General features: G+C 23.1%; 1 protein-coding gene across 1 annotated transcript; it reads right to left on the reverse strand.

Moving 5' to 3' along the window:
- Positions 1-2,776: 2,776 nt before the first annotated feature.
- LOC145829144 (uncharacterized) lies at positions 2,777-10,899 on the reverse strand. The gene is made up of 8 exons (XM_082936873.1): positions 10,620-10,899; positions 9,850-9,925; positions 8,458-8,589; positions 7,209-7,375; positions 5,645-5,756; positions 4,095-4,192; positions 3,547-3,658; positions 2,777-2,941 (listed from the first exon to the last, which is right to left on the reverse strand). Exons 1-8 carry the CDS (start codon positions 10,897-10,899, stop codon positions 2,794-2,796), a joined length of 1,125 nt encoding a protein of 374 aa, XP_082792999.1. The 3' UTR covers positions 2,777-2,793.
- Positions 10,900-14,538: the final 3,639 nt, after the last annotated feature.

Genomic DNA, 14,538 nt, shown 5'->3' on the forward strand with positions numbered 1-14,538 from the left:
AATTATTATTTTTAATTAATATCATTTTATTATCTGTAAAACGTTAACTTAGTTTCTATTGATATATTAACTTTAATTTTGCGACATTTTATAAGCTATCTAACTTTATTTAACTGTAAAGTTTCTTTTTTTATCTCTATAATCTAAACACTTTTAATATTATAACGGCTGATAATCACTTTATGATTAAAATTTTCATTGTATTTATTAAGCATGACTTATATTTTAAAACACTTTGACTTGTAAGTTTAATTTTTCACATTTTAATACAAAATATATTAAAATAATATGAATGAACTATCAAAAACTCTTAAATTAACTATTCATATGCAGTAATTTATTATTGAGTATTTAGATTAAAATAGCTAAATGTTTAAACTTTCCTAGACAAGCTGTTAAAACGTATACGTGGCGTTCGACTCGATAACCGAAAGGTTTATTGTGTACCATGTTTAAAAAAATAATTAAGCGTACTTTTTAATTGTTAAATAAACTGTAACTACTTTAAATTTTTTAATTTCATTTAATTCGTAGAACATAAAGTCTTAAAAGTCAATTACTTTTTAAACTAAAAACATTTAATTTATTCCTTTACTTTTACTTTTATCTATTTACTATATCATAATATAACAGTTTTTAAAAAGTTTAAAAAAATAACCGTTTTTAATTTGACCAACTAAAATTAAGCTTACAGTACATTTGAAACGTCGCTTTATTTCAAAGTATACGGAATTTTTTAAGTTAATAAAATCTTCAAGCTCTTTGTGTGCAATGGCATGTTTGAAAACTTTGGTAACATGCTTTTCAATCTAAAGTTTTTAATTTTAATTCACTTAGTATGTCTTTTATGTAAATAAATAGTTTAATTTAGAGTTTTTATTTTAGGTTATGGTTTTATGGGTAAAGGTAAATAGTTTTTCGTAGTTGTAAATTTTATTAAACTTCATTTGGTTGTAAACTAAATTTTTATTTTTATTCCGCTTCATTATTTACTACTTTTTACTCAAGATTAGAAAGTTTAGCAAAGAAGAAAGTCTCGCACCATAGACAAAAAATTATTATTTTTTTGTCCAGATGTAGCTGTGACACTAGAAATATATTGTTAACATATAGGAAATGGTCTGTAAATTATTCTTCTGTTTACATGAATTACCTTAAAATTAATGATATATTATAGTAATTGAAGTTTAATTTGTTTTAATTGATTTGATTGTGTGTTAAAAAAATTTTTTTGGGGTTTCTGTTTCTGAAATCAATCTGTGTTTGGTCAACTTTTTATAGAACAAATTGATTATTTTTCTATAGTTATACTTTTTACTTTGTAATAAACCGTCAATAAAAACAAATTTAGACAAAAGATTTTGTTTTAAATTAACTTATTTAAAGTTTTAGGTAGCATTTTAAACACTTGTATTCAGCAGAAAACAACAATTAATAAAGGTCAATATTAAAAAGTAAACACATGTTAAATTTGAAGTAAAAACTGTACTTTTTTAATGTTTGTCGAACCGTTTATAGAATCAACAAAGTTTTTGATGTTAACTTAAAATAAGTTAAAAATATTATCGTTTAACTAGAACAGATTATTCTGACGTTCTCCGTTTAACTTTGCTTTTTGTAGCTGGTTATATGCCATCCTAAAACTCTATAACATAAAAATAATATTTTCTATACATAATTGTTTCAAAAAAAAACCTGGATACTAAAAAAACGTGTGTTTGTTTTAATATTAATGACTTGCTCAAGTAATTAAGTGACTTTTCAAAATAATTATCTAACAACTATTTAATAATTAGTTTTACAAAACTTAAACTTTATAAGGTCTGTAACGAAGTATATTTAAACTTAACCTTAGCTGTATTATATTATACATAGCGGTAGTAGAATATTTTGATAAAGTGCTTATATATACTTTGTTGGAATAAAATTAATTAGAACTAGCTGACTTCTTGCTTTTAGCTTATAGGAACAAATTATATTCAACAACATAAACAAGTATATTTTTGATACATTCAGATCTATATTGTAATATAGATATATTAGTTTTTTGTTCTCACATTATTTATCATACATTCACGTAGTGGAGTTTTATAATCTTGTTTTTTGTTGAAGTCAAGCTTGTAACGATGCTATGATTAGTTAAAGTTTGATTGAAACAAGAGTAAAGGAATCTTCATAGATTATTAAAATAGTTCGCTTCAAAATTTGGTTGTGCTTGACTGTTGAAAAAATACTAAAAAATTTTTTAGTTACTTATAAAAGTTTTGTTATAAACAATCACATGAAAAACTAGAAAACTATTTATTTAAAAAATATGTATTTTTTATTAATTAAAAATAGTAAAAATTGAAAAGTTGTATTTTTATTAAAAAAGAAATTCTAATATTAAAAAAAACAAAAACTTTTTCACAGTGTAATATAATTTAAAAACAAAAACTAAGTATTTTTTTATATATAGCACAGTTTAAGTAGTTATTTTAAGTAAAGATTATAAATGTTTCAACTTAAATAAACAAACAAAATAAAATAAGTTATAACATCAATTAAAAAAGAATTTGAACAATTTATACAGACATATAGTAAATAAAATAAAGAAATTTTTATATTATAAATGAGAATATTATGAAATTTACAATTAGTTAAAGTTGTACAACTGTTTTTTTTTGCTATTTTATCTTTAAAAAAAAATTAGATTTGGTTATAAAAATAACTTTAAACAGTACGTACTAAAATTCTAAAAGTTATATGTTTCATAGAAACCAAATGTACACTTTTTCTTATAATAGTTTAGTTTCAGCTAATATTGAAGATGTTTTTGAGTAAATTATCTAGTTTTATTAAACTGTCATTAAACGAACATCTATTTACAGGATTTAGACTTCCTAAGCATTCGATTATTTCTTCATACCTTTGTTGTAACTCAGGATATGGTTTCATATGTCTGTTAAAGTATTGATTTTTTTTATTGTTGTATTATAGCTTAATGAAAAAACATAGTAAAAAGTACAAGTACCAAAAAAACAATTGTATTTTTAAAGATAAAAATTCTTAACCAATATTTTAATTTAAAACTGTTTGTCACAAGTGTAATTATTAGTTCGTAAAAGTTGGTATACAAAAAAAGTAATATTATAAAATTAATGCAAATGATTAATGATAAACTATTAAAAAAAATTAGTTTAAAAGTTAAAAAGTCTATTAATATCTCAAAATATTATTTTACAAGTAATTTTGTATATTAGAAAACGAGAAAATTTTATTTTCATCTAAAACCGAAAACTGTTTAAAATCGCAACTTATTGGCAATCATATAACATAATTAACACATTATACATAAGAACGTTTTGGTATAATAAGTCCAGGGTTGCTAGAAATTAAGCTTTTTTTTTGCCAACTAAATACTAAATAGAAGCTTGTTGGTTTTTAAAAAAATTAAAATTATGCTAAAGTTTGTTCAAACAAAAATACTTGTGATACTTTTTAAAGTTTCTGTTAAAAAATAACTATAAAATTAAAGGTATTAAGCATACCAAAAAAAAAACTAACTCTGCGATCACTCTCAAATACCAGTTAGCAAGACCGCATCCGTGCATAGTGACGTCATAACCCCTGCATCTTCCGAGTGTGACGTCACAATAACCTAAGTATTCTTTGCAACCTTTGTAAATAAGAACAGATAACCCAATTACAACATGTATAATTATTAAAATAACTTCTAAAGCTCTTTTTTGCGGTAAATGAAGAACGTTGATAAAGTTTAAATATCTGATTTGTTAGTGGTAAAATGTTTAGATCTTGTTAACATTTCGTTTTTATTATAAGTGTTTTTTAATTGTTCAATTAAAAGTTGACGAGCTTAAGGCAAAAACTACTTTTTAAGTTTATAATAACTGCAGGACAAATTATTTTAGTAAACAGTTGATAAAACACCATTAACTATGTAAAAAAAAATATCTTAAAAACTGCCTACAACAACCTGATAACTTTATGTAGATATATATAGATAAGCTTTAGTAATTCTAAATTTATTTTTATATTTTATTACTTACATGATATATTTTTATAACTAATATAATGTCTTATATACTTTAAACCTGGATAAATGAGAACATTTAATGATCTGTCGTTCCACAGTTTGCCCATCGGGCCGAAACAATCATCGTCATGTTTGCATGAAAGGTCAGAGTATATTCTGTTTGTTAAATAATTTAAAACTTAATAAAGGTAACTACTACTTCTCTAACAAGTATATTTTATGTAAAACTTAAAGTAAATTAATCGGGCCAAAACAATCGCCGTCATGTTTGCAAGAAAGGTCAGAGTATATTCTGTTTTATATAATTTAAAACTTAACAAAGCTTAATACTACTTCTACAATAAACATATATTATGTAAAACGTAAATTAAGTTAGTCGGGCCAAAACAATCTCCGTCGTAATTTGGATCAATATTATGTGATCGTAATTACACTATTCATAATTCATATAAATCATTTAAATATAATTTGTTAATATAAAAGTTTTACTAGATGAAATATGACAAAAAAGAGAAAGAAGTCAATATATTACTATACAACTACATATTTTAAAACTAAATAACTAGGAAATATTAACTTTTTTCTTAGTAAGTTATACACTTTTAATACAACCAAATTTAGAAATCTAAACAATGTTGGAATGTTCGTAGCTGATGGTAGTTTTAATTTACACTAATATTTTAAAACAAATATTAGAACTAATTGGTAACAAAAATTGTCGTAGCTTTCAAGATGTATTTTAATCATATAGACACAATTGTACCATTTTTTCAACAAAACGATACGGATAAACAATTCATAATGTTTCATTTTTTTAAAGGGTTAAATAAATATTTGAACTAATTTTTTCTATAGTGGGTTTCATACATTTTATGCATATCGATATGTAAAACAATTTCTTTAATGACAAACAGTTTTGTTTTAGGTACAAATTTGTTTAAAAAAAAGTTATATGTACAAACCTGTGTTTTCTTTCAAAAAAGTTTGTATTTTAGAGAAAAAAGTTAAGTTATAAACCATGTTAAACTTTTTTTTAATATGTACAATACGTCAAAGTTTTCATATAAAAAGTTTATAGATATAGTTGAACGAACGATTTAGAGTTATTAGTGGTCAAAAGCACTTTAACATCATTGTATTATGTAGGTTAACAAGTTGTTTAACTTTATACACACTTAACAAATTGCTATAATGTATTTTAGTACTAGTTTTCAATATATATTTATATGATATTAAAAGTAAAAGCATGATTTTAAGGACAACATTATCTAAATAAAAAAAAATAATACTTATTGTATAACAACTTATTCTTTAGATTACAAGGTTGTACTAAAAATCATTTAATTGTAATAAAAAAGCTAGTTTTTCCTGTGTTTTATACATTTCAACTATAATAAATCACCTATCTAATCGCTACAATTTGTTAATCATCACAAATAAACTTAAGATAACCTAGACATGAAAGCTACCTTTTGTTAATATAAGGAACAAACAAATATAGATCAATTAAAAATATTTACCAATTGCCAAAAAATATTTTATCACGATTGTATACTAACTGCTAAACAGTTTTTATATAAATAAATAGTAAAAAGAAATAGAACTCACCTTCTGTCGTTGTACGGTACAAACGAATCCAAGTCAACAAGAAATATTTGCCAATTGTCATTCATCATTATATTTTTACCAGTCAAGTCAGCAAATACGTAGTGTCGGTTTTCTGCATAATATAGTAAGTTAATAAACACAACTACACTGCACTATACTTATCGTTCTTTATAATATTTCTACCAATAAGACTAGGTAAAACTTCATAATGGTGTTCTGTAAAATAACGATTAAGTAAGTAAAATATAAAGCATTTGAACAATATGTAGACTAACAATTAAAGTTAGTCTGTCATTTTAGGTATACTTAAAAAACCAGTGAAAAATAGTAGCGATTTTCTGTTTGAAGTGATAAGTAGAAAACGAAATGATAAGTAGACACATAAACAATATTTAAATTTAAAGAATAAGCAGTTGCTGCTTAATTTTATACTATATGTAATAAGTAAACAAAAATTTTATGTAATTTTAAAAACAATTTTACTATCATTTAGTTTATATATGAATGTACTAAAACAAGTTTTTTAACTACTATTGTTTATACGTTGTAATACTTGCATAAAGTTAATAGTAGTTGAAATAATAAGTTTATAAAAAATTTTAGAAATCTACTATAGTGTATCAGACCTAAAACGGAGTAAAAAGTAATATGAAAATTATTTAAATAAAATTATCTTTTTGAAATTAGAATTTTATCCGTAACAACTAATCCGTATAAGATTTTAACTTATTGAACAAATTTCATCCGGAAATTACTTCGAAATTAGGCACAGCTGTTTGCGGTGTAAGTTTTAAAATTATCAAGTTTTTTTTTTGCGGTATAATTCAAGTATAAAGTATCAAGTATTTGGTTTCGATTTTAATCATATAAAGTAAAAAAAATAATAAAAAGAACAGTGATTTGAATATTCTGAAAGATAACATTTAAAACCTAAATAATTAGTTTTATAACTTTTACTAAAATAGTTGTAGTTATACACACTTATCTTTAAACCAGTGTATTGCATTTTATGTTTAGCATTTAAAGACTTTATAAAATAACTTAATGTATACAGAAAAATATCGGAAACATATAAAAATATATTAGCGTAACATTTTTATTCAAACAAAATTGCTTTTTAAACTACTCATACCGCATAATTTATAACGTATTTCATTATTTTGTACATATCGTAGCTCAAGAAAATAGCATTGAAAGTATTAAATTTAAGTTTAATTCAAGTATGTTATAACAAAACAAGTATTACGGTTCTTTTATCAAAAACATCCTTTAGTAGCTAATAACTAAGTCGTGACAAAGATTTAAAAATATTTTAAAATCTAAGTACTCGAAATAAGTTTTGTCAATGTTAAATGTTTATACATTTTAATTATTTGTTTTATAATGTATAAACTAACTATTTAATATCTTTTATCAATTTAAGAAACTAGGTGCATTTTAAAAATTCAGAAATATATAAAAATTCAAACAAAATAAAACTCGTATGGTATTATAAAATTTTGCTAATGTGTTAATTTTATTCAATTATTAAAAATACAACAAAAAAACTTTATTTTTAACTTACCAAGCATACTAAACACTTTGACAGTATTATATGCTAATTTGAGTGCATTCAACGCAGGGTATTTCGAAACAGCCAGTTGCTCCATTATAAACGTTCCTTCTGCGCATTTTAGTGTTGTGCCATTGTCGTTACAGATGTTTCTTCCGTCTACCTTCGATACTATGTAGCTGAGAATATTTTTTTAATATATATTTATTCAGTTGTATCAATTGCAAAAAAAAAAAACAAAAAAAAAATATTTTGTTATTTAACAAGAATTTTACAAAGTAAACAGTTATATAGTTATATTCATTGTTAGACTTGTACAAAACTTATAACATTAACTTATGATTTTAGCCTTTAAATGAATGCTAAAGAGTAAATTATTGCAAGTTTGCAATAGTACTTAATTACACAAAAGATATTATATTCAAACTCTTTTTTTGTTAAAAATTCGTTCAGTTTTATATATACCTTGTCTTAACAATGAGTTGTAAACGAATACTTATTAGTTTTATTACTACTTAAAATAACAAATAGTTCAACGTAGTTTATGTTAAAGTAAACAAGTTAAACAAGTAATGCTGTTTAACTTGTTTACTTTACTGTTTATGTTAGTATTGTTACAGTAACGATACTGTTTAGTTATGCTAATGGCTGAAAAACGATTAAACTTTTCCACTTGTGGTTAATACAGTGTTACAAAATGTCAAACTTAGTATTAATACTAGTTTTAGAAATTGATACGTTTATACTTTATGCAAGTTTAACATAGTGTTTGTAAAATAACAAAAAAATGACATTTAATTTTAAACACCTGTACATTTTTGTAAATAAACTTTAAAACTGTATTTTTAGGTTACATAATATATTAGTGTTTCTAAATAACTTCTTATATTGTTTAAAAACTAATTAACTCTGTTGTATTTTAGTAATACGAGCCGTTTACTCTATATTAAGCTAACAATCGAATTTGAAAAGTATTAAAAGAAAAACTAATGAATTCGGTTAACTGTTTATCACTTTAACTCGAACAAAAATTATTTTTAAATTTTGAGACTATAATTAACTTTAAGTATTTGAGAATTTTTATTTTAAATAATAATATAAATAAATTTAAGTTATCCTTATTATTTCAAATACCATGTAATTTAAAAAAACAAATAAACTAGGTTTGAATTTTTTTCTTATAATAACATGAAAACGCGAAAATAATATATTCATAAGTTACCTATTTTGTTTACCCTTATGAAAAATTAATTTAGTTTACCTCAATTCCGCTTTCCTGACACAGGAACCATACAACTTAGGAACACCAGGACCGCCCTTAAGTTTTTTTAGCATGTTTATTTCTTTTACCGCAGTGTTGAACTTGTATATGTTAAACCGGCTTTCCACTTCCCTGGAAAAATAAGATTTATCATATGTAATAAAAAAAATAACTACAGTTTTAATGGCTTAAACCTAGTTGATAGTTATCTAGAAAAAATATTTGTATTGATGATTATAAGAGAAAGAGTATAACTCATGTACAAATAGATATGTAAAGTAACTTATTAATGTTTTATTTAAAGTAGCATAACTTTTTTTCTTTTATAAAAAGAAACTTAAAAAAAAGCTTAAAAAATTTATAGAAGTTAATAACAAAATTACTTAAGATGACTCGGCAAAAAACTTTCAAAGTAAATTTATTTAAAAAAAAAATTGGATAAATAGGATTTAATTTGATTTTACTCGAGATAAAAAATTGTGTTTGAGTATAGATAACGACATTTTGAATATAACTTAAATCGTTTGACGGTTTAAACAAAACTAAATGACTTTATATTTGTCGATATTTCATTTTTTTATTTAACTTTAAAATATTATTAATGATATAAACAATGCTAACACGATCTGATTAAAAAACCTTAAAAATTAAAAATTAAAGTTTCAATGTAAAAAATACGGTAATTTTTTAAATTTAGACAAGCTGACTTAACATATAAAAAAAAATTTACTTAACATTTGTTTTTTGTAAACAATGTTGTTATTAACGAAAAATTCTTCATAAACAATTTGTTTTCTAAACATTACTCATTATTAGACCAAGTTGTGAAAATCAAAAATTTAAAGTTATGTATAGTATAAAACGCGTTAAACAGTTTAAGATTTCTCTTACTTATCACGTTGAATTATATATTTTATTTTTTAATTATAAAGTTGGTAAACTGTTAACCAACTTAAAAAGAATATTTTTAGTTTAATCTTTCCGTTATCAAATATTTTATTTGAAAATATAAGTCTAGCTATAAGAAACTATACATTATCTTAATTAATTTATTATAAGATACCATTATCTTGGTTATGCAATTTAACACAATGACAAAAAACTATCTTTATCGCAGGTTTAAATTTTGATAAAAATGATTCAACTGTAACAAAAATTAATAATAAAAAAGGCAGTAAAACTTTAAAGCTTCTACAGAAAGTTTTATTGTTAAAGCTGTTTTAGTTTTTATTTAAAAAATAATATGCATTATTTCACGAAGGTTTTAAGCTTCTTATGAAAAACTATCAAAAAAAAGTGGTTTGTTTAAATTTTTTTTAATCCTTACTTTGAAATTGTAATTCAAACTACTGAAGTTTTAATTGTGATGTAGCATTTATAAATTAAACAAACTTTTCTGCTTCCTTCATAACTACTTCAATTTCTCCTTCTGTTGTGTTCATTTTTATCAGTAAAACTCCTCTGTTACCTTGATGTTATAAAAAGTCTTTAATCTCAAGTTTTTTTGAACTAAATATTAACAATTGTTTATTTTAAAATACAAAGTTAATTTTCTACTTTTAAAAAGATTTTTTTATGTAGAAAGAAATAAAGATTTTTTTTTTAATAAAACAGGAAATTGATGTTTATTTTAAATAAATTTAAAACATAAAAACAAATGTTGAAGCGTAAATAAATATTTTTTAGAAGTACAAAAAGTTGAAAGTAATATCTTGAATTTTATACTTTAGTTGCTTAAATCATTATAATAAGCTAGAGTTAAATGAAATTATGTAAGAGAAAACTTATCAGATAATACCAAGGTGATTTTTATTGTTAAGCTATAGTTTAAAAAACAACTGACATCTGTTAACTATATATTACCTAAATTTACCATATAGCTTGTTATATTGATAAACTTTTTTTAATTATCTAACTAATTTTTAACTTCACTACCTTTTATTACACATATATGGTAACTTGATCTATATATGGTAACTATATATTACTTTAATTTACCATATAGTTTTTTTTATGAATAAACTTCTTTTAGTTATAAATACTTTATTTAATTATTATTAAATTTAACTACTTAGTGATTAACTACATACCATATATGTTACTCAAATTTAATATAGAACTTGTTAAATGATTTTTAATAGATAAAAAAAACACTGAACAACCTTTTTTATTTTCTTCGACCAAAGTCTCCGCTTTCTCCCTCATTTCATCCATCTCCTCGCAGCTCGGATTTTTACTTTTAGTTTTACCCTTCTTCGATTCCTCTATTACGTCGTATGACGTCACAATACTTTCGTAGCTCTCTCCTTCGAATCTTCCGACAGTTACGTCATCCCCACAACTTCTTGTGACGTCATAACTGTTGAAGAGCATGTTGACGGTGTAAAAGTTGACGCAAACGCTGAAGAGTATGATTGCGAATGCGGTGTAGTCTCTATTCATTGTGTGCAACAGGAAACAGTTGTTCGTGTAAATCATTAAAATACTACAGTCTGAAAAAAACTAAAGTTTTGTTAAACAAACAACAGCTATGAGTAAAAGTTAAGTTAGTTATTACACGCTTAAGAGATTTTGTAGACCGTTGTATATTGACCAAGAAATTTGTACCTTATAGTAAAAAATAGGTTACAGCAAAATTTTACTTATAAAAAAATATAAGTTTTGAGCTAAATATCTATGTTCTATTTAAAAAAAAATAATTATGCAAAAGGAAACATTTGTTCGTGTAAGTCATTAAAATAATGCAGTCTGAAAGCAATTAAAGTTTTAATAAAGTAATAACAGCTATGAGTAAAAGTTAAGTTAGTTATTAATGTAATAACACGCTTAAATGATGGTGTAGAACGTTGATGTTGACGTTGTATATTGACCGAGAAATGTGCACTTTATCGTAAGAAAATAGGTTACTTCAAGCAGATTTTACATATAAAATAAATAGTAGTTTTGAGCTAAATAAATATTTTTTGTTATAAAAAAATAGGGTTTTTGAACTGACTTGTATAATATATAAGACAAAGTAGTTAAAAATTAATTAAAAAAAATTATAAAAATTAATAAGTACACATACTTTTGTTTAAAACAGAATATTATATCTAATAGCTATGCAAAACATTAGTTTAACACACTTCAGTTTGGTTTGGGATTTTTAAGCTGAAATTGTTGTAAGTTTTGAGTTCAGCTAAACTTATAATTATAAAAAGGAAAGGTATATAACGATACTATTTTTAAAACTAAAATTAACAAATTTATAGTTACAAAAATAACTAAACAACATTTGAGATAAATGTTTAATAATTAAAATCCTGTATAGTTTAAAGGTATAAGTTTGTTTACCTAAATAAATGAAGTTTCGTTTTGTACAACACTGTTGGTGTCTTTAAGACAATATAAAGTATTAGTTGCTTAAAATAAATTTCAAAAGTATTAGTTAGGTAAAATTTTTGTTAAACTATGAAGTACTTTTATTTCAGCTCAAAAAATGTTAAGAACACGATGATAGATTCAAGAGCGATAATGCTCATGATAATTTCATGTATACTACTAATTTGCATACAAGAAAAAGCTTGATGTTTTTAGCAACGTTAAGAAATTTTTTATCATTAAAGGGATCGTGAGAAAACAAACAAACTTAAAAATTGTCATCGATCACAAATATAACTTTAAACAAAAAAAACAAAAAACTCAACACAACTTTTTCTTTGTTTTAAGCTTAACTTATATAGTTTATTAAAATCTAGTTTAGGACATTTTAAATTTTGGTAAAATATTTAATTCAACAATTTGTAAACTAAACAATAAAATTATTAAACTATTAAACAAATTTATACAAATAACAAATTCTAATAAAGTTTTACTCTAAAATTTATGTATTTTTAAGGCATTTAACAATTTAGTCGAAAAATAATATTCATTTGTATGTAATTAAACTCATACACTGTTAGAAACATTTGTTAAAAATGAAGTTTAAAGTAGCCGGAATTTTAAATTTAGATTAGCTGTAATAATAGTTTAAGTGTATAATTTATACAATTTTTTACCAAAAAAGTTAAATATTTTTTAATGGTTTTTAAAATAAGTATAAAAGAATTATTTTAAAATAATATCAAAAAAGCTGAACTGAGTTGTAATATTAAAATTAAATTCAACTTTAAAACTATAGATTTTCGAAATAGGTTACATTTAAAAATATATAGTTTGTAAACAAAGTTATACTTGTGTATTGAATATTTACTCTATAATAAATTTTGTGATAAAATGAGAAAAAACCAAGTGTACTAAAAATAAAGTTTTGATAAAAAAATTACAATTTTTTTCAGTCAAAATTTCTTCTTTTTTTTAAGTATGACTAAATGTAAACTTTATTTTGTATAACAATAGTTTTATTCTTAAAAAATACTGAAAACTCCTAAAATGTATTAACAAACTAATTGTTATAAAACTGTCAAACTCAAATATAGCATAAGTAGCTTAAAATAGTTTGATCTTTATAACTTTTTAATATAAAACAAAACGACTTAAAAAAAGTAAAAATATATTTACAAAATTAACATACAAAGTGATTCTACAAACTAACACTACTAGTTAGTTGTTAAACCATAGTCAAACACGAATATAGCAAATAATAAACCAACTAAGAATAAACTTAATTAATACATTCTAGTTAAAATATATATATATTTTTTTTTCAAAACTTGTCTATTTAAAATGAAAAATATTACTACAAACTTTTGTTACAAGCTAGTTATTAAACCAGTGTCAAAATTAAATGTAGTATATCTTAAACAAACTCCTTAAAATACATACAATTAGAAACTGTAAAAAAGCCCTTACCTTTAAACAAACAAAATAGTACTACAAACTTACACGCAAATGTTTTAAGTAGTGTCACATTCAAACATAGTACAGCTTACTAACAATAAACTTATGTTTAGATTATATTAAAAACTCTGAAAAAAAAATCTTACAAAATTAACATAAAAAAATTTACTACAAACTTACAAGCTAGTTGTTGAACCAGTTCCAAACTAAAATATAGCACGTGCAGCTAAATAAAGTATAATGACTACAATAACAAAAAAAAATACTCATAAAAAACTTAGTAAAACACAAAAACCCCAACTTACTTAACAATCAAAATTTTAAACAAGCTAGTTGTTAAACCAGTGTCAAACTTAAATGTAGCACGTGTAACTCAAACCTCGCATGTAAAAACGCCCCAGGGTAAACTATACGGCGGTGTTTTAGCGTGATTGAATATATTAATCTCAAATTAACACATACTGCGGTTTGCTTCAAAAATTTTCACAAAAAATTGTCTCTTATTTGTTGTGTTTTTCTACAAATTTTAAAGTTAAAACAAGCTTGAAAACTTGACACTGCACATTTTAAAGCGATGTGTTTAGTAGTGTGTAAGGTTTAATATATTAATCACATGTTAGCACATTGCGAGGTATTCGTAAAAACTTTAACAAAAGTCGTCTACGTTTAACTATGTTTAATGTTTGAGATATTTTCTAATGACTGCTGTATTCTAATTTTACTTCAACAAACCATATTCACGTATGCTCTTTTGAAAATGATACTTTTATGAGATTAAAAAATAGTAAAAAAAATTAAAAGAACCAATGACCTGTTAATTTATTATGAAGTTTTTATAAAAATAAATTTATGAAATTTTTTCTACTTTTTTTTGGTTTAATAATCTTTTAAAATGATATTTATCTTTTATTGCTTGAGGTTAAGTTAGTTTCCATCTACGTTTATGTCGTGTTTCTTACTGAGTATATTTAATAAGTATTAAAATATTTAAAGGTTTTAGTAATTTTAATTTTCTTAACGTTGTTCGCTTTATCGACATTATAGTAAGTGCAAACTTTTATATAATTCAAAACCGTCGTTTTGCTTAATAAACCATTTAAATATCACTCAGAATGTTTGATAGTTAAATTTTCTTACAAAAGTTTCGTAAATTATTGATATGTAAATTTAAACGAATATTTGTAAAAGTTACTGTGATTAAGCTTGCTTTGTTAATTGTGCATTAACGTGTTTTATAAAAGTTTTATACGTTCAACGTGTAAA

This window comes from Thalia democratica, chromosome 2 (assembly GCF_965202585.1).
Source record: "Thalia democratica chromosome 2, ktThaDemo2.hap1.1, whole genome shotgun sequence".
NCBI lineage: Eukaryota > Metazoa > Chordata > Thaliacea > Salpida > Salpidae > Thalia > Thalia democratica.